Source organism: Bos javanicus, chromosome 27 (genome assembly GCF_032452875.1).
Source record: "Bos javanicus breed banteng chromosome 27, ARS-OSU_banteng_1.0, whole genome shotgun sequence".
In the NCBI taxonomy this organism is placed as follows: Eukaryota; Metazoa; Chordata; class Mammalia; order Artiodactyla; family Bovidae; genus Bos; species Bos javanicus.
Genome location: NC_083894.1, coordinates 7,714,967 through 7,736,841, shown reverse-complemented (window position 1 = coordinate 7,736,841; position 21,875 = coordinate 7,714,967). Strand labels below are relative to the sequence as shown.

Below are 21,875 nucleotides of genomic sequence, written 5' to 3'. Positions count from 1 at the left end.
CAAAAAGCCCCTTTCTAGACCACCCTCTGAGGTTTTCTCACCACCTAGGAATGTCTCCCCCATACAAATAGCCTCAGCTAAGCTGATGCCAAGTTCCAGTTTTATTGGAAATGTCTGGCCTCTTGTGTAGTGATATAATATGCCCAGAGCTCACATAACCACCCTACCCTTTTATATCAGTCCTAGACTCTGAATCAAAGAATGTTGGAGCCAGAAAGGAACCATCTCCTCCAAGCTCCTCATTTTATAGAAAAGGAAACTGAGGTATCACCATGCTATTTGCCCCAGGTCACATAGTTCCAAGGATTAGAAATTAATCCGAGATAAGGAAAAGATATTCTTGGTATTCATTCACGATAACTTTGAAGTAAATATTGGCAATGCAGTGTGGCAGCAGATATTAACAGGGAAAATAATCTTACTCATGAGATGTTTTTTTTTTCTCTTATCCAGCTTGTTATAAGAAAGTAGTACCCCAATAATTTTTTTCCCATTATATCAACAGAAAGTAGAACCTAGTAATAGTGGGTGAAAAATAGAGATAATGGAATCTGTAACCATTTTTCATCTAGACCCATCTCAGTAGGTTAATACCGTGTAACAGGATCCCCAGCTCAGTTAATCCCTGGCACCCTGTCATGGTTCAGCCACTGCTCTTGACTCAGTCGTGGACCATGCTCCTTGTTCAGCTTTATGTGCCAACAAAAAAATACCAGGCACATGTTTGCTTTTTTCCTCTCTTCTGTCCAGCTGCTCCATCCTCTGCCTTTTAGGGTGAAAAACCTCAGCTGTACTTAAATTGACTCCTGACGTCTTTTGGTCTAGAAATGACCTCCAGAAAAAAAAAAAAAATCACAATAGAGAACTATGCCTATATAAATAGGAAGACTGTGATTTTGTACAGAAGCCAATTCTAAACTTAGATCCTTACAAGATGAGAACATGAGCTCGCTACCATCTGACCCTAATGCACACACACTATTTATTCCTGAGGATGGAGGAGACAGGCTTGCCGGTCACCCTTCACGACCGAGCTTTCTGGCTGCAAGGCTGTTTACTGCTGTTATCAACAGGCGACTTTACATTGGATGGATCTGTAGAGATTTCACACAGGCTTTCATGCTTGCAAGAGAGAGCACGTTTCTATTCTGTTTCTGACTAGGGAAGGTGACTTTTTTGCACATTTTTGCTTTCTGTGTCACGCAGATAGTTAAATACTTCTGGTGACAGCTGGGTCTCCACTTTAAAAATAGAAAAGCTACTGCCTTCCTGGCCCAGCCCCCACCCCGCCAGCCCTGCTCCCCGTGTTTCTGCACAGAGTTCAACGTGGAGGCCCTCCTCCAGTGAGCACACAGGAATCTCTGTGAAAGCACGAAGGGAAGGAAAGAAAGTAGTTAGAAATCCAGCTGCTGACCTTGCTGCTGGCTGGAGCCTTGCCTCGTGACCCTGGCTGTCCAGGCAGAAACGCCAGCCCCACTATGCCCACAGACGGTGCTTCTGTTGAAGGGAACTGCATTAAGCAGACCCTCCCGAAAAGAAGGCTAGCGAGCGTAGAAGAATGTTCTTCTAAGCGAAAAGCTAGCTGGGGTATTCTGACCAGTCAAGGTTAGTAGAGCGGCCATTGCAAGTCTGTTGGTGTCCTGAAAAAACGATATTGTCTTTGCAAGTACTAACTTGAAGCTGTGGGTGCTTTCCAGAATGTGGACTCTGACCTGGAAATGTATGGCATGGCCAAGGGCTGCACTGTGTCCTTCACCTTACAGCGTCTGGAAAATGCCCCTGCAGACTCATTCTTAGGACTGTGTGTTAAACACCCGGGTAAACTCAGTAGTCCCTGGGTTGCTTACCTTTCCGGTTCAGCAGGTGTTTCTAAGTTGGTGTGGGAGCCAGGAAAGCTGCTATTGAGCAGGAAAAGAGTATTTCCAAGCAATTAAATATGGGAATTTTGAAACATTTAAGGTAGAAGGCAAGAAAACTGAACAGAAGCACTTCCTTAAAGTGCCCTGCCATAGAGCTCTTAGTTTTAATAATAAAAATATGAAAGCCATGGAGGAGAATGAGCACAGTGCCAAAAAAGAACTGTGTAAGGGAATTATTTTTTAAAAGAAAAAGTGTACACTTTCGTAAAATGTCAATATGGTTGATGATAGACTTAATGTTGGAAGTGCAGATTTAGAGATAAAAATAACCCCCTATCCCCCTACAGTGTAAAAGTTGCATTTACTATAGAATGGTTGGGGTCTGATGGATATTGTTTATAAATTATTATAAATTTGTAAAACATGCAAATTGTATTTTTAAATAGGATAAAATACTCATTTCTTTAATAGACCGAGAAAGCAATCTGATTTTTCCCCCCGCCCCAACCACCCAGCCCAACATACATTTCTTTTTCATTACTTTTAAACAATATGGTGATCAATAAAGATTGAGAACAAATTAGCATGGATTAAAAAAAAAAACAGATGACTACAAAGAAGACAATTTAACAAATCAACAAGTATTTATTCATCCATCAATAGACATTATTGAAGTGGTAGGTGTTCGGGATATGCAGTGAGCAAACTGTAGCAAGTCCCACTTTCTAAGATCTTCCACTGCAGTAGTAATACATTCTACGAAGAAAAACAGAGCAGGAAAATGAGACAGAAAGAGTACTGTCATAGGGGTAGGACGGACTCATAAAAGGTGGTCAGAGAAGAGCTCCCCTATGAGGCGATTCCAGTGGAGAACAAAAGCTGGCCATAAGCCGTGTGTCTCTCAGAAATAAGCCCCACAGGCAGAGGGCACGGAAGCCCAGATGTTTAGCGTGGCTGAACGAGGACCACGGGTGTAGGGGAGGGGTGGAACTGGTCACGCTGATCGGAAATTCCTTGGATTTTACTCTGGGGGACAAAGAAAGCCATTGGAATGTTTCTCACTTTACAAGGATCCCCGTGGTTTGGACAGACTGTTGGAAGCACATGGGGGGAGACACACAGACCTGTCAGGAGGCATTTGCATCAAGTCAGGCGGATATTGGTGGCTTGGACTAGGGTAGTAGCAGTGGAGGTTACGAGACAATAGTCGAAGCTGAATTATATTTGAATGGTTGAGGCAAAAGGACCTACCGGTGTTTGACCGTGGCGTGTGAGAAATAGAAATTCAGGAATACACAAAGACTGTTGGTCCTGAAGCACCTGGATGATGGAGTTGCCATTTACTGATAGGAAGGAGAGCTGGGAGGATCACAGACAGGTTCAGTCTGCGATGTGTTCAGTTACGTGGTCTAATTAGATAGCCAAGCGGAAAAGGTGAAGAATCAGTTGGAAATACACATCTTGAATTTAGAGGGCAGAGCTGGTCTGAAGATACAAATTTGGGGTGATCAACATGTGGATAATATTTACATCAATGGGACTAGAAGAGATCTTCCCAAGACTGAGTGTAGATGAGGCAAGGACTGAGCTTGAGATGCAGATCCACGAAAAATAAAAGACTAAAGAGAAGTAACTTGTTTAATAATAACTGCCTCCCTGCAAAAAAGCAAATGAAATAGTTAATACATATGAAGTTTTCCTTTAAACTGCTATGCTTAAATTTAAGGCCATATTATTAGTGCCAGGTGACAGAAGGGATGGTAACACTGTCTTAAAGCAATGGACAAGCAAAAAGAATAGTTGGTTTTGAGAGAAAGGTGATGACTTTCCTTTTAGAAATGTCTTGAGATGCCAGCAAAATATTTACAGGAGTGTCCAGAATTAAATTTTGTAATGTGTCACAAAAATTGAAGAGCTCTCTGTGTGGATGTGACCACTGTCTCTGAATTTTGACCGTTCCCTTTCCATTTAGATCTCCTACAGATACATGTAAGAGGAATAAGATGAGTTAGTTTTCTTAGCTCAGAAAATGAAAGTGAAGCCGCTCAGTCGTGTCCAACTCTTTGCAACCTCATGGATTGTAGCCTACCAGGCTCCTCCCTCCATGGGATTGTCCAGGCAAGAGTACTGGAGTGGGGTTGCCATTTCCTTTGCCAGGGGATCTTCCCAACCCAGGGATTGAACCCAGGTCTCCCGCATTCCAGGCAGACGCTTTAACCTCTGAGCCACCAAGGAAGCCCTTTCTTATCTTAAATGAATTAAATTACTCTATTTCCTGTATAGAAGATGCAGTGAAAAGCTCATAGGACAGACATACAGAGGTATTTGTTTAAAATGGAATTTGGATTGTATTGTCATATTTCACATGCGTTTAGTACAAATGTGCTAAGTACATTCGTGTTCACTACAATCCTATGATGGAAACAGAATTATCCTTCCCTTTAAAGGTAAGAAAACTGAGGCTCAAGAGTCCATCTGTGCTGGCCTCTGAGCTCAGGTCTCTGTGATGAAGTCCAGCAGGCTCTGTCCACAGCAGCAATGGTTACTGGTTTTTATGAAGTGTGTTAAATAGTCTTTCTCCCTTGATTTTGGATAGTCACGGGAGAACTACTATCTTTACTTCGTTAAAAATTTAGTCCTATTTCTTGAGACAAACTGAAGCAATGTTTTCATTTATCTGTGTGTGTGTGTGTGTGTGTGTGTGTGTGTGTTTTCTGTTCCAGCCCATACCCTGTATTCTTGTAAGATAACGGAGGGCTGCTAGATCATGAGCAGGAAATCAATCAGAGTAAGTGGCAGGTCCGTGCAAGTCCGCACACATACCCGAAGTTTCCAAGGTACAGCTCGCTCTGGTGGTCTCAGATCTGGACTAGCATTATGTTCAGGAAGTGAACGACAAGGACGTAATCTGAGTGGAAAGACAAGGATGGTCTCAGTCTTTGAAGAGACTGGTTTTGGCAACATGTTACTTCCCTAATCAACCACGTCCTCAAGGATTTGTGTGGCTCTATTAATCTGCTCAACAGAAAAGTACTCAGTAAGGGTCAGTAAATCCCCGGTGATTTTAAAAGTATTTTATAAATCTGTGGATAGGGATGCGTTAGATGTTGTTGAGTCTGAAACTTCACCACATCTTTGGATCTTCTTTAAGACAAATAACATGAAATTGCATAGTTTTAAAAAGTGGCCGTGGAAGTTCCAGATTCTCGACTTCAGAGTAAATCCACACTCATCACAAGCAGGATTGTTGATTTAAGACCTTCAGTCTGTAAAGTGTATTAGCATTTTGCTCTCTGATTCATATATGAAGATGTCATTGCTTTTCACCTCTCCTTGTCATCTCCTGTTTGAGGTGACCGTCCTGACATTCCTGTTTGGGACCATTGAGGAAAATCCGGTGTGACCCAAACCCAGAGAGCCCCCTGCACCACTCCTAAATTTGCTCTCTGATGAGTCCTGCTTCCACATCTGCTGATGGGACTAGGATGGGGAGAAGGCAAAGACTTTCTGAAAAATAAAATGGTTTCATCATAACCCTGGGCAGAGATCCAAGTGTAATACTTTTATTTCATTGCAGAGCACATACTGTAAGAAGAGGGGAAAAATGAATTGGGAACAGTCAGTTTCTCAAACAGCAGTGAGCAATAGTAAGAGGCAATTCTGAAAAGAAATCTGATTTTCCAAAAGCTGTTTTGCTTTTTAGAGGTAAAAGGTCACATTACAAGGAGCTTAGAGCTGCATAAAATGGCTGAACAGAGCTAACACATACATGGCAAGTGACTTTTTTTTTTTTTAATGCTGATCAAAAAAAAAAAAAAGATATGAGTCGGATTTACCTCAACAGTGGCTGGCTTGAAATGCCGTGGGGAGATGGTGATTTAGGTATGTTATAGACCCCTACGGACCCGTAAATGTCTAAGAACGTGAATGTTTTTGCTTTGGTAAGGTGGTTGTTTACAGAATACGACAGGCTCTCTCCCTGTAAATTATATACCAGATGCCCTGGAACCGGTGTTATTTCTAAATATAGACGCTCGCCTCCTGTGTGGCTACAGGGAGACCAAAGCAGTGGGCATTAGATTAGCTGGTGAAAGTTACAGACTTCTTGTAAAACATTTTCACATTGAATAATTTATCCTAAGGAGTTCAACTGAAATTTTATTTTTTAAATCTTAGATACCCAATGTAAAGTCTAACAAGATTGTAGAATTTAATAAGTTGTAAATGAAGATATTTATCTTTTTTTGGTCTTGAGAAAGTTTATAAATCTTTCTACTGTAAAGCATATCTGTATTGAAAGGTAAGATATTTAATATTGAATATATCTGAATAGAAATTTGCGGTTGATTTCCAGATTTTGAAAGGGAGAAGCAGGGAGGGGTGAAGGTTTAGCTCAAAACAGAAACTGGAGCGTAATGGATCCTCTGATTCTCACATGTTACCAGATTAATTATAGAAATTCATCTAAGGAATTATAAGGAAGCAGACCAGGTGGGGTTGCTTGGGAGTTAAGCAAGCAGAATTCAAAACAAAAACTTTTTTGCATTGACTCGCCAGCATGTACTATAAATTACTCCTGTAATGGATTGCTATGACTTTATTTCTCAGAGCTTACTTAGGAAAGAAAAAGATAGCAACAGTGTTGGTCATTGGCTTAAATACATTTATGAATCATTCAATTGTTTTATATGGTTTATTTAATTAAGCTGATAGCACGGAAAATCATTTTGGTCGATAGATGCTGTTACTTATGGCTCAAGTTCCCCTAATTTTGGAGAAGAATTGTTCCTTTAAATTCATATTAAAAACCTCCTGTATTTATCAGTTCATATTTAACTAAGAATGCTAGGTATTATTTGTGCATTTACATGGCAGGCATGCACTTAGCATGCTCCTTTCTAGCCTGCTCTCAATCCTGTCTCACAGGTAGTATTTTTCCTATTTTATGAGCAAATTGACCCGCAGAGAGTTTAGGTCCTCCCTGAAGGCTACCATCCTAATCTGGGATTCAAGGCCAGGCCTGCCAAGTCCCTCAGTCTTTTTCCTCCATGACCCTTCTGGGCTCCAACCTGCATCTCATCTCTCTCTTCCTCCTGGTCTCCATTTCTCTCACCTCCTCCTCCTCTAGCCCATCCCACTGCTTTTAGGCCACAAGCAGCAGGGCTCCTGGGCAGGTGAGCAGAGCTGAGTTCATCCAGGAAAATATTAGTAACAGGGAAGTGGCTCTCAGAAGACTGACCCCTGCCTTTCAGGCCAAGGGAGCCCTCGCCTGCACCATCTATTCCCAGTGGGTTTCTCACTGACCACCACCCACACTCTCCCGCAGACCGTGTGACATTTAACTCCCCTTTCATGCCAGTGGAGGTCTTATGAATAGAGATAATATAGCAAATGCACATACAAAACTCTGGCTTCAGTTTTTTTTTTTTCTTCCACCGTAAAGGACTTGAGGCTTGGTGATAAAGAAAATGACAATGGGTACAGAAAGCTCTGTGACCATCTTGGAGGAGAATAGGGGGCTGTGATGGATAGTGAATTCAGTAAACACTTACATTTCTTTATTTTGGCCCTGATGTGGCCTATTTTCTGAATGATGCTTTTCCATTTTTTCTGTCTTTTGTGAACAACAGCAAGCAATGCTGAATGGTCCAGAAGACTAATGAAATCATTTTGATGGATAAATTGTATGTAAAATAGGAATATCTAGTACCCCTCAGTTGTAAGTATTATGAATTTTGCTGCCCCTTACAGTCTTAATAGTTTACTAGAAAGAAATGTGTCCAAAAATGAATCCAAAAGCCCATTTCTGTAGACTGTTCTGAGTGCCAGCATCTGGTTAATGGCCATATTAGCCAGTGGCGGTGGAAGAACGGGCGGTGATAGATCAGCCTCATACAATTCAGCACACAGCGTTCAGTGGTAAATTAAGGATAATGACATTTATTAACCCATTATACAGGAGGGAGCATTATAAATCATTATAAATATTATAAATGAATATTTAAATTCAAACATGTATTTAAGCATTGATTACTTAAAACGTTGTTAATTTACTACTGCTGTGCTCAGTAAATGAACACAGTGGTTTTACACAGGCAGTCTGTTTGGAAAGTTAATAATTTGCTTATTTAAACATTCACCATGAAAACTGATATATGTTCTGAAGGCCTCCAGAGTTGTGCTCTGCAGTCAAATTGTTTAATGATAAAACAAACAATTGCGTATGATTTTGAAAGCATTGAATTTTATCTTCATAGATGGAACTGGAAACATAAGTGTTTCCCCCAAAGACTTACTTATGATGGTGACTTTAGCATTTTATTTTGTGAGAACATAAGGCTTCAATTCTTATAAATTATTATTTTCCTGCCAGATTTGCTCTGTTAACAAATATTTATTGGGGTACACTAATTCAATTCTGCTTTTAATATGATATGGGAGTGTTGCATCCTGGAAAGAAACAATACCCCAAACCTAATAAAAGATAATTCTTTGTTCAGTTGATAATTCAAAGAATTGGATGTTGAGCTTATTAATTTCTTGGATAAGCAGGAAATAATGCTGGATGGAAAGGCAAAACAAGGGCAATGGAGATGTAACAATTCAGTTCTGGAACTAGACTATCTGGCTCTTTTTAAATGTTTTCATTTCTTCCAGAGCTTTCACTTCCTCAATTTTAAAACAGAAATAATAATGAAACGTACCTCAAAGAGTTGGTGCCGGGTGCGTGCGTGCTCCTCTGTGTCTAACTCTTTGAGACCTAATGGACTGTAGCCTGCCAGGCTCCTCTGTCCATGGGATTCTCCAGGCAAAAATACTGGAGTGGGTTGCCATTTCCATAGGGTTAAAAAGAGTTGACAACAACCACCACCATAAGGGTTTGCTTTAACTCACAGATTTTTGTTTTCTTTCTTTTCTGGAAGGTTCCTGGGCAGATCGGTCACCACTACATGAAGCAGCCAGTCAAGGTCGTCTTCTAGCTCTGAGAACATTATTATCACAGGTAAAATATAACATATAATTTTATAATGCAATATATTATAATACATAAGTTTATGATTAACCTATAGTTTAAAATATGTCTCTGTTCCCTGAGCATACAGCATTCATTATCAATAGTAATCAACTCAAAAACAACAAAATTGCTTGATAACTTTTACTAGCTTTTTATTTTAACTCATCAGATCAGATCAGATCAGTCGCTCAGTCGTGTCCGACTCTTTGCGACCCCATGAATCGCAGCACGCCAGGCCTCCCTGTCCATCACCAACTCCCAGAGTTCACACAGACTCATGTCCATCGAGTCAGTGATGCCATCCAGCCATCTCATCCTCTGTTGTCCCCTTCTCCTCTTGCCCCCAATCCTTCCCAGCATCAGAGTCTTTTCCAATGAGTCAACTCTTTGCATGAGGTGGCCAAAGTACTGGAGTTTCAGCTTTAGCATCATTCCTTCCAAAGAAATGCCAGGGCTGATCTCCTTCAGAATGGACTGGTTGGATCTCCTTGCAGTCCAAGGGACTCTCAGGAATCTTCTCCAACACCACAGTTCAAAAGCATCAATTCTCCGGTGCTCAGCCTTCTTCACAGTCCAGCTCTCGCATCCATACATGACCACAGCAAAAACCAAAGCCTTGACTAGACGGACCTTTGTTGGCAAAGTAATGTCTGCTTTTGAATATGCTATCTAGGTTGGTCATAACTTTCCTTCCAAGGAGTAAGCGTCTTTTAATTTCATGGCTGCAGTCACCATCTGTAGTGATTTTGGAGCCCAGAAAAATAAAGTCTGATACTGTTTCCACTGTTTCCCCATCTATTTCCCATGAAGTGATGGGACCGGATGCCATGATCTTCGTTTTCTGAATGTTGAGCTTTAAGCCAACTTTTTCACTTTCCACTTTCACTTTCATCAAGAGGCTTTTTAGTTCGTCTTCACTTTCTGCCATAAGGTGGTGTCATCTGCATATCTGAGGTTATTGATATTTCTCCCAGCAATCTTGATTCCAGCTTGTGTTTCTTCCAGTCCAGCGTTTCTCCTGATGTACTCTGCATATAAGTTAAATAAACGGTGACAATATACAGCCTTGACGTACTCTTTTTCCTATTTGGAACCAGTCTGTTGTTCCATGTCCAGTTCTAACTGTTGCTTCCTGACCTGCATACAAATTTCTCAAGAAGTAGATCAGGTGGTCTGGTATTCCCATCTCTTTCAGAATTTTCCACAGTTTATTGTGATCCACACAGTCAAAGGCTTCGGCATAGTCAATAAAGAAGAAATAGATGTTTTTCTGGAACTCTCTTGATTTTTCCATGATCCAGCAGATGTTGGAAATTTGATCTCTGGTTCCTCTGCCTTTTCTAAAACCAATATTGTTAGCCAAATCCATAGTTTCTCATTTATCTTTTGAAACATCTTTTAAAACATTTTGGTATAGTTTTATGCCTTAGTATTTCAAATTCTCACACAGTATATTTGTTCATTGATAGACATATTTCAGCACGAAGTAATTGGATATATGTATTATTCATCACACATTTTAAATATGCTTACATCGGTACAATGGTGTGCAGTTAATTGCAGGCTTAGTTCGGTCATAAAATATCCAAGAAAGGATAATCAGACCAGATGCTGTAACAGTGCTTTTTTACATTATGGTAATCTGTAGTATGTTATGGGGATTTGCCTATGAACGCCACAGAACAATCATTTTTACACCTCTCTGATCATCAGACTCACTGGAGGAAAAAAAGGCACAGATTCCTTTTAAAGTATAAGGGACTCTGGCTTGGCCAATGGGATATGAATGCACACCCAGATCCGGAAGTCCTTGCCTTGGTGCTTCTCAGAATCAGATGACTATGAGGGGAGAAAGGGTTGTGTCACTCACTTGAAGTAACACTGCCCTGGGCTCCGGTCACCTGGACTCCTGGCTGGCACTTGAAGTGAACCACAGCATGTCAGAGATTCCCTTTACTCACCTGTGAACTGAGGTTGCAGAACAAGACACTCCTTAGGGCCTTCCAGTTCTGGGATATGTGATTTGCTCATTACTTGATGAAATATGAAATAAAAACTGCAAAATCACTAACTGCTGAAGGGCAACCCCTCTGAAAGGGTCACACAGTTCTTGGAGAGGAGGAGTCTTAGGAGATTTGTAAGCGCATGTCCACAGACAGGCCAGCTGAGAGGGTCAGAGGCTGTGTCCGGAGCCCTTGTGAGACGGAACCTGGACCTTTCAGAGGCTTCTGTCATCAGTCACCCTCATGGGCAGTGGCTGGGAATCAGCTCTCCAGGTCTGGCTGCAGACCAGCCAATCTGAAACCTCTGACAGGGTGATTCAAGGGATCTTAAAAAATTGACACCGTTAGTAGCAAAGATTTGGGGTGATATTTATTTTCTTGCCTTCATTTCAAGATTCTTCGTGTCCTTCCTGGTGTTGTTATAGATCATGGTAACCTATAAGATGCTATGGGACTTTGACCACGAAAATCTTCCTGTGACGATGGTAGTATGACTGTCGATAGAGTGAATTATCAAATATAGCAGGAAGGCAAGGAACCTTTTTTCCCTAGCAATAGTTAAATATTTTAGCTGATATCATTATAGTCTATTTGGAATAAAAATATTTAGATTTTACTTAATTTTGATTGAATAATAAAATAAGACATTTTCTGTATGCTGGGCATTTTAATCATTATTGTTTTGCATGTATCATCTCATTTAATTGTACCAATATATTTAGAGGTTAGAGTAGCAATCCAAATTTAAAAAGATACTGCATTATGGCGCTTCAAACTCACATCTAACTGACTCTGTATTGAGACTTGTTAACCACCAGCATATAATCTAGTTGATGGGGCTCAGAGTGGGCTGCCCTAAATATGTCAAGGTGGCTCAGAATCTGTTGGACAAACCACTTAAGGCTGTGTGGGATGCAATATGATGGTTACAACAGTTTGATTCAGGGGATCTGACAGCTGCGTGAATCTGGGCATTTGAACTGGTCATGCCTGCTAAACTGAAACCCAATTTTCCTGAGATGTTCTGGTCTTTGCTATCACCTTCTAATGACAATTCACACAGGGCATTTTTATCTGACTTTCTGCTCACGTTTCAAAATTACTGATGTCATATTTAGGGTTATAATGTCAACGCAGTGACCATAGACCATGTCACGCCGTTACACGAAGCCTGCCTTGGAGATCACGTGGCCTGTGCCAGGACGCTTCTGCAAGCCGGAGCCAACGTAAGTGCCCCGAAAAGCGTTCCCCGTCCCACATGGGCTGACTGAGAGAAGCAGGCAAAGTCCTCATTTTGCTTCTCTTGCCTTCTTGCTTTCCTTCTTAGTAGTTTTCAAAAATGGAACAAAAAGAGAGCTCTCAAATTGCCCGCTAGCACTCCAAGCACGATTTCCAATCTTTGTAAAAGATGGGTAGCACGCTGCAGGGTATGGAGTATCCCTTAGGCTATTTCCTGCTTTTGCAATTCCAAATAACAATAGATGAACATCTTTAAGCTATAATGTGTGCTCATCTTTTGAATTTTTTTTTTTAGATAAATTCTCAGAAATAAGATTTCCAATTTCAGCTGCCAGCCAGCAAAGTGGCTTCATCACTATTACATTTGTACATTTTTTTCCCTAACTATAAAGTACCTAATTATTTAACTCATTTCTGTGTATTTGATTCTAGAGTATTTTTTTTTCTCAGAATTCCACTAGTTGCATGCCCACTCCTGTGGATTATCCACCACATCATGTTTCTATTTATCCCTTAGCATTTTCAAGCTCTGCTTACGGATGTGTGTGTGAGCTTAAATAGCTCACGTTTGCTGCACACACCTTCTCAGTTAATATCTGTTTCTACACACATACCTGTTTCAAATGCCTGACAGGAATGGCGAGTGGTTCTGTGACTCTCATTCTCAGAGCTCTGGTTTGGTTTAGGTAAACGCGATCACCATAGATGGCGTGACCCCCTTATTCAACGCGTGCTCACAGGGCAGCACCAGCTGCACAGAGCTGCTCCTGGAATACGGCGCCAAACCCCAGCTGGAGTCCTGCCTTCCTTCCCCTACGCACGAGGCAGCCAGCAAAGGTGACTGTGACCGGGTGAAGGGACAAGGGGAGAAAGCTCCTTCAGCCACAGGCATAGTGAATGAGGCTGCAGGGAGAAGCCTGGGGCGGGGCGGGGGTGGGCAGCTGTGTGTTGGAGGTGGGGGGACAGGTCTTCAGGAGACGCAAACTCACCTGTACTTTGTGTTGGCAGGTCACCACGAATGCCTGGAAATCCTGATATCCTGGGGTGTAGATGTTGACCAAGACATTCCTCATCTGGGAACCCCTCTGTATGTAGCTTGCATGTCCCAGCAGTTCCATTGTGTCCGGAAGCTTCTTTACGCTGGTAATTTTCTATATCCCATCTTCCATTCTGTCTGTACACACAAGCAGTTCTTCAGCTTCGTATTGACTTCTCTAAATAAGCTTCTTTAAAAATTACACCTTATGGATAAAAATGTTCTTATTCTAAGCATCCTCACCTATAACTCTAAAATCCATAGAAGGAAGCACATTTGTGGTAACTCCACTTGACCTCAAAACTCCAAAAGTCCTACCTATAAAAGGTCATAAAATTAAAATCCTCAAGGTTGGATATAATGGTGCCAAATAGCTCTATCTCTGTGAGCAAACCTATCAAAAGAAATGTTAGGGATTATAACTGCTTCCCTGAAGAAGGAAATGGCAACCTACTCCAGTAAAAATACTCCTGAAAAATTCCATGGACTGAGGAGTCTGGTAGGCCACAGTTCACGGGGTCGTAAAGAATCTGACACGACTGAGCGAATTCACTTCACTTCACTTATAACTGCTTAGGTAACCTTGTCTTTCAAGACTTTGCCCCGCTTTGTAATTTACCCAAAAAGATTTAATACCCTTTCACTTTATTGAAACAAGCCAATTCCTTAACGTTCAGCTTCAGCCCTAAGAAACTATTCATAATCTTCTGAGAACATGTGGTATTTTCCACTCTAGGACTGCGAGCCCTTTTAAGATATGAATTATATCTTTTTTTCCATCAACTCTTCCCTCTAGCCCAATGCCTCTCATGTGGCAGGTGCTCAAAATATACATAAAATGAATAAATGGATTTCTGTGGTTTTTATTGTTTATGACACTCATTCAGACTCTGATATATGAAAGTGGAAGTATTAATCACTCAGTCCAACTTTTTGCGACCCCATGGACTGTAGCCCTCCAGACTCCTCTGCCCATGGGATTTTCCAGGCAAGAATACTGGAGTGGGTTGCCATTCCCTTCTCCAGGGGATCTTCCTGACTCAGGGATGGAACTTGGGTCTCGCACATTGCAGGCAGATTCTTTACCATCTGAGCCACCAGGGAAGTCACATATATTTTTAGTAATCCTATTATGTGTTACGGAGGAGCCTGGAAGGCTGCAGTCCATGGGGTCACTGAGGGTCGGACACGACTGAGCGACTTCACTTTCACTTTTCACTTTCATGCATTGGAGAAGGAAATGGCAACCCACTCCAGTGTTCTTGCCTGGAGAATCCCAGGGATGGGGGAGCCTGGTGGGCTGCTATCTATGGGGTCGCACAGAGTCGGACACGACTGAAGCAACTTAGCAGCAGCAGCAGCACTTCATCTTGGCTAAATTATAGACTTCTTCAAGCAGTGTCTGTATCCATATTTCTTTCTCTTTATACCTAGTAAGAGTCTTAAATGTGAGTTCTGCTAATAATGGCTGGCAGATTGTTATTTTCTGGCTATGGTCACCCATAAATTTGTATAACCAGAAGAGTTTATTCTTTACAACCTGCTTTATTTTGCTTGCAATATTATTCTCTTCCCGATATTTTATATTGGGTAAAAAAAAAAAAAACCAAAAAAACTGAAGCATATTGTTAGTAATTGTGGATTGGTTGTTATTTTCAGGCTCTGATCGCCCATAAAATTGGTATAACCGATGAAATGTATGCTTCCCCTGTGGAGATTTTGTTATGAAATATATTTTTTCACTAAATCTTTTACATTTGATTTAAAAATATTGAAAACAAATACATTTACTGAAACTTGAGAGTATCAGGAGGGCCATAGAGGGACTCATGAAATGTGTTGCTTCTTATAAACATCATCAGTTTATTGATGGTGTCAGAAAGCAGAGCTGAGAAGGACTTAATGGATTTTTATTAACAGGCCTGTCTTGGTGGTGTAACTTTTTATGCATTGGAAAATGGGATCATTATTCTTTACAGTATTAAACAGCACATATTCACTGCACGTGTGTCAAATGACCACCATGTGCCAGGGCTTTGCACCAAGATAAAATAACTGTGTAATAGGTAATTTAACATGTAAGGATATTTTAATACAAGCATTTTAAAAACGTACTTTGCATGCAGAAATATAATGTGCTTTTCTACTTAAAAGGCTCAGTGCCTTTATATATATACTGAATTAAACTACCTGAGTGAGAGGGGGATGAATTTGTGTACATTTTACCCAAAGAGCTCACGTATCTATAGTCATAAGTTTTCTGAGAAACCAAAGAGTTCTATTGCCCTAAAATAAATGAAAAGAATAAGAACAATAAGCTCTTGAATAATCCTAAGAATGATCCATTGTGAGGAAAATGGATATGTCAACCTAATTGTGCACTATAAATACTAGTTAATATGATTACTTTGGGAATTGTTTAAAAATTTTTTTAAAATAATTTATTATGAAATTTTTCAAGCATAGAGAAAAATATTAGAGGACTTAACAAAAGTGTGAACTCTCCATCCAGGTGTATTGCATTTTAAGATTCAATACATGTATGTATGAAGCATATTTATGAAATCTGCATTGTGCATATATATTGCATACAAAGAAGTAGCTCATTACAGAGAATTGAGGTCCTCTTTGTGGCTGACACACTGGCCTCCCCTTGCTGAGGTAGGTGATTCGTCTCACAAACCATCACTCCTCATTTCCATGTAGGTGCTGATGTACAAAAAGGCAAATATTGGGATACTCCATTACACGCTGCTGCTCAACAGTCCTGTACAGAAATTGTAAACTTACTGCTAGAATTTGGAGCAGATATCAACGCCAAAAACACAGATCTTCTGCGACCTGTCGATGTAGCGACTTCTAATAGTCTGGTGGAAAGATTATTGCTTCAACATGAAGGTAAGAAGAATCTACGAGGGCATTAAAAACATTTTGAAGGGCTTGAAATAGATGAAATTAGAAGACTTTTTGTTGGCATGTAAAATAACAATGACATAGCATTTGGAATATTTTTTGAAGGAAGATAACTTTTTAACTTGGGTTGCATCCATAAAGAAGGTATCATGAGGATTTTGATTTTCTTTGTTCTCATCTTACCTAAATTCTGTATTCCTTCAGTTTAAGTTAAATATATTATTTTTTGACAGTAAACAATATGTTGATTCTGTTTAAATATATATTTATTAATATATATCTTGAAATATGCCCCATTTTATAAGGATGTGCATCATCAATAGTGTGTTATAGAAACATAATCATGAAGTATTTTTATTCTAAAACAGAAATTCTAAAGCCTGGTCTAGACACTAGAGAAAAATTTGCTTTGGCTTTAATAGTTAATCTAATTTGAGGAAAAAAATTTTTTTTTAATTCCCCTTTTAGTGCATAACACTTCTTGGAGCTTTTGATTTATATGTCCTTCATAAAGCAGGAGATTTATATCTCCTTCAAAAAGCAAAAAGCCTTGTTTTTGAGGTTTTATAAACAACAATAATTTCATAAGCCCGAAGAGTAAAATATTTTAAAGAACATGCATGGATTATATCTCAATTATAATAAAGTCTTACAAATAAAAGCAATACACATATGCTTATATAAATATCCCTAGGTTAATGGGTTTCCCAGGTGGTGTAGTGGTAAAGTGTACGCTTACATTGCTGGGTTCGGTCCCTGGGTTGTGAAGATCCCCTGGAGGAGGAAATGGCAACTCACTCCAGTGTTCTTGCCTGGAAATTCCATGGACAGAGGAACTTGGTGAGCTACAGTCCATGGGGTGGCAAAGAGTCAGACAAAACTGAGCATGTACAAACGCACAATGGTTATACTGCCCTAATTTATTGCAAAGCACTGTCTTTTTTTGTGTGGTTTGATTTCATGTGCCTTACAACACAGAAAAATCCACTTTGATTTTAATAAACAAATACTTTCACGTTTCTTACAGCCACCCCAAGCTCTCTGTGCCAGCTCTGCAGACTCTGTATCAGAAACTACATCGGTAGACCAAGATTACACCTTATCCCACAGCTCCAGCTGCCAACGTTATTGCAGAACTTCTTACAGTATCGATAAGGGAGTAAAATAATTCTAAATGTCTGAAAATCATAAATTTCTATTTCATCTGCATAGTGTATATTTCATATTAAAACATGCTAAAGAGATGGTAGAGATATGAGAATACCCGGGAAGTTAGTGAAATAGCAATTTTAGTTAAAGTGTACTAGTGCATAGTATGTTTCATGCATTTTTACTGTTTTTGGACTATAATATGTTTAAAGTATCTATATGAACCCTTACTAAAAGTATTCATATATTTTTGAAGGTCTAGATTCTTCGACGAATGTTTATGCTTCTGTTTTGGCCTCTGTAATTGATTATTTCTATATTGTTGACATTAATACAAAATATGAGTATGGTTTAGAAAAGAGCAGCTCATGTATTTTTTGAAATAAAGATGACTGTCATTCAGGAAACCCACTATGTTAAATGTTCACTTATCATTATAATGATCAATTCAGTAAAGAGAAGACGAATCGCCCCTTTCCTGCAAAGGTCCCAGTGGTCACTTCACTGCCTTAGGTAAACCTGTTTCAGAAACTGGCAGGACTAGAATGATCACTACAGCTCTCTCACCCTGAGAAGTCTGGAACATCACACACCTGCTCAGTGTATTTGAAGACCCTTTCCTACTCATGAGTGGTCTCTCAGGGTCTCTCTTCTGTGCTTTTATACATATCACCCCAGCCTCCTCCATTCAGAGGCTGTCAGGAGCTGGTGAGACTTGGACCAGGAAAATGAACTTCACATCTAGTTGATAAAGAGGCCCTGGCTCACACTCTAGGGATCAGGGGGGCCCAAGGCTGTAGAAGGTGGAAGATAAAAAATGCCTTAAAATGTGGGGTTTTCAAAGAAAAGGAAAAAAGGGTATTACTTAGCAAACACAGAAACCTTAGGAAATGTCCCCCATCTGTGGACCTTCACTGTGGTGTTTCTAATTCTTGCACAAAACAAGGGTTCAGCATAGACGATACTATAAAGGGATGTTGTACATAAGAAGGTTTTCTGTGGGGTTTATTCTCTTCTGCTTAATGTATTTGAGTGCAATATAAAAAGTAATTAAAAAATAAAATTAAACATTAAAAAAACTCTCTGTGCCTACTTTGTAGTTTAAACTATTTGAATTTATAAGATAATAAGATACTTATAACACTGTGTAAAGTAGAAGAAAATACTTGGATGAGTCCTATAAATTTATCAAATTTTGATAAAACATTTTGATAATCCGGGGCCTATTTTCCTTTTTACTTAATTCTTGACTGACTGCCAGAGACCTGTGGGAAATAAACTATTGTTGTATATAAACCCAAAGTTATTAAGACTACATTTTTAAAGAATCATTCTAGATTTTCAAAAGTCAAAATATGGTTGTGGCATTTTTTTTTAAATGTCTTCTATGTGGCTAGAGACTTTTAAATTAGTCTGTTTTACAAAATATCTCAGTTTAATAAATTTGTAATATCCTCAGAATATTATGCATTTAACCTTTATTTTAATTATAGAGTAACCCTATTAAACATAATCACATATTAAAATTGCTTTTCAGTAAAACAGTGTCTACTAGTATTTTTCCTGAGCAAGAAGTCATCTTAGGGTACAAGGCATCCCTCTTAATTGGTCTTATGTCAGTAAGAGAAGCAAATATCAAATATTAAAATAAAAATTGACACTTGGAAAGTTTTAGAGTGCTGGTACCTTGTATATTAGCTTGAGTATGATTATCATATCAAAGAAATGTTCTAATTTAAACACATCATATGTATGTTACTATATTAAAGTGTGATGGTTATCCCTGGAATAAACCAGTTTTTTTTCTGTTCTAATTAGTATTTGATTTTCTAATGGAAGGTAATGGAGAATATGATTCAATTGTCCTAGTCTTATTTACTACTGGTTTTCAAATCACTGTATCAGGAGCAGTTAGAGTGACATGATGCCAACTGACACCGTGAAGTTCCTCTAATCAGAATCTTTTTACAAACATGTGTAAAGGTCCAAGGACAAAATTCTACAAAGGCAAAATAAAAAAATACTACAGATGGCCTATACCATACCTAGTATGGGGTTGCCTCCTGATCAACCCATCATAAGGTGAAAACATCATATGTTAAAGATGCATTTAATACACCTCCCCATGAAACATCAGAGCTCAGCCTGGCCCACCTTAAATGTGCTCAGATCATGTGCATTAGCCTACAGTTGGGCACAATCATCTAACACAAAACCTAGTTTATCATAAAGCATTGACTCTCCCATGCAGTTGACTGAATATTGTACTGACAGTGAAAAGCAGGCCGTTGTCTGGGTCTAGAATAGTTATACATGTATCAGTTGCTCTGCTCGGTGGTCAGGGGACTGCCTGGGAGCGGCAGGTCCTGCCCAGCATAAAGAAATCTGGTGGGACAGTCTACCACTGGTCTGGGACAAAGACCCAAATGCAACCCTTGAAGTACGATTTCTACCGAAGGCATATGGTTTTCAAACCATCCTGAAGTCAAAAAACCAGTAGATCGGGGACCATGTGTATTTGATATGAGATTAAAGAAATATGATGAAATAAATGCTGGAATAAAGCACTGCTGAACACACTTATTTTTGTAGGAAAAAAAGTATTTACTTTCCATTATTGTTGTAACCACAGAGTACAGATGTTCAGAAACCAGTAAATAGAAGCACAGCATGAAAGGATGGCCTCTTCTGAAAAGGTCTAAGAGTATCCGCTGTGTTTCCTTAGCCCTGAACCCAGGAGGATGGTTCTCCATTCACTACCAACAATTTAAACAAATGATCTGCTCCCTTGGGTTATTCCCACCTTTTTACTCTAATTTCTCCACTTTCTTATTTATAATTGGTTTAAGGCTTGCACTCTCTCCTAAAAGCCTTAACAATCATACTCAGTCTTTTTTGGGAGCAAATTTTGTTCAGAAAATTCAGGCCTTGTTACCTCTCCATCTGCTCTAGGGTTTCAACAAAAAAAAGGGTGCCCTTCAGGGAATATAAATGACCTAAATATATAAAATGAAACATCCACTGGAATTGCTATGGCAAATGGAAACATTCATTCTGTGTCGTACAAAAGCAGCTGATTAGGTCTGCCTGCTAGAAACAGGAGAGTTAGTGTTTCTGAGTCTCAACACAAACGAATCATGCCAGTGATTCACCCCTCAGACCATGAAGGTTCCCAAAGGCTCGAGGAGAGAAAGGCTGTGTTTCTCGGGGGCACAGTCCCCGGTAACAACCAGGAGAGGATTTGCTGGATGCAGGGTGGGAGACACAACGAGTCAGGACATTCGCTGTCAGGACAGCTCCATCACAAGATCATCCCTTGTCAAAATCATGCCTTGTCAGGGTGAGGCGTGCAGGCAGATAATCTATGAAATGTACAGAAGGAGGAATAGGGTTTCTTCCCCAGTGGGGAACTGAGGCTGGGCTGGAGGATAGGTCAACGTGGTGCCAGCATCCTGCACTAGACCAAAGAATAAAGGCATGCAGAAAACCCTGTTTCTGATCCTCCTTCACCCAGAGATGAGACAGAACTAACACCCTACATCTGGGTTTTTAAAGAGTTTGGGTTTTTTTTTCTTTGGCAGGGGAGAATGGTGACTCCATCTCTCTGTATCATTCATTCTTGTGGCCAATGCAGGATTCTTAGCTTGTCCCTTCCTCAAAAAGGACAAGCTAGCATTTGGGACTTGACACCATCACTCAGACCCTGGACTTCAGGGAACCCAGGACTATCGAGAGTGAAGGCAGTTCCGTCTGGGGCCAGGATTCAGTCTTCCAATAGCTGCCCCTCTTATTGCCAACTCCCCTCCCCATTAAAAGGAGGAAGGGTTCCGTTATCACTGGTTCCCCTTCCCCCAGAGCAGTGACTGACCCACAGAGCATGAGGGTGGGCCTCAGCTCTGAATCTGTCCTGTCTGGACCTAGCACTGCCCAGAGGGTAAGTTAAACACAAACACAAACACACATGGTTCTACACTTCCCAAGGACAAATATTAATTCTCAAGGACAAGACCATTCAAACACATAAGGAGGAACAGAAGTATTTTCCTAACTAGCTCATAATTTTTGAGGCCTCCCTCTCAAAGTGAAATGAGCATTTTACATTTTTATGTTTCAAATTATTATGCAGATCCATATCCATTTTGTACAGGAAGGCATGAAATGACTTTGAAAGCAAGAACTCAATTTAATGGTCTCAGTCTGGGGGAAGGGAAGCAGTAATTTTGGACTCTTTTACAGTGTCCTTAAAAAAACAAACAAACAAACAAAAAACCTGAAGGTATTAAAAGGAACCTCATGAACTTTCTTCTTGAGTTATGCATAGGAGGAAAAGTACATGGTCAACCCAGCCACATATGCCAGCTTTAGGAACATTGGGTTCGACTCTGTTCCACGGTTCCACACTCAGAGCATCCCATGCTTGGCTTAATGGTCATCTTGAAAGCTTAATTTTTCAACAGTGGGCCCCACAGTTTTATTCTGATTCTGTTCCGATTCTGCTGTGACACTATAAATACTCCAGTGACTAACATCCATGTGGAGAGACGTTTTCATCTTTGGGTGGTGTGGCAGTCCGAGCACGGATTGGAAAGGAATTTTTAGACACAGATTGTTGCAGAAAGGAGTGGGTTTGAGAACCAAAGAGCGGAGATAATGTGGGTGCT

At 40.0% G+C, this 21,875-nt stretch overlaps 1 protein-coding gene across 3 annotated transcripts in view; it reads left to right on the top strand.

Annotated features, from left to right (window-relative positions):
• ASB5 (ankyrin repeat and SOCS box containing 5) overlaps positions 1–19,258 on the top strand; it is a 41,113-nt gene extending 21,855 nt beyond the window's left edge. For 2 of the 3 annotated variants that reach the window (XM_061404110.1, XM_061404112.1), the window contains exons 2-7: positions 8,783–8,862; positions 11,996–12,103; positions 12,803–12,953; positions 13,125–13,259; positions 15,859–16,050; positions 17,093–19,258. In XM_061404110.1, coding sequence (XP_061260094.1) covers positions 8,783–8,862; positions 11,996–12,103; positions 12,803–12,953; positions 13,125–13,259; positions 15,859–16,050; positions 17,093–17,220 — 794 coding nt within the window. In that variant the 3' untranslated portion in view covers positions 17,221–19,258. Of the gene's footprint in view, positions 1–5,641; positions 5,742–8,782; positions 8,863–11,995; positions 12,104–12,802; positions 12,954–13,124; positions 13,260–15,858; positions 16,051–17,092 lie in introns of those variants that run through there. The other variant, XM_061404111.1, reaches the window with a different exon arrangement.
• Positions 19,259–21,875: the final 2,617 nt, after the last annotated feature.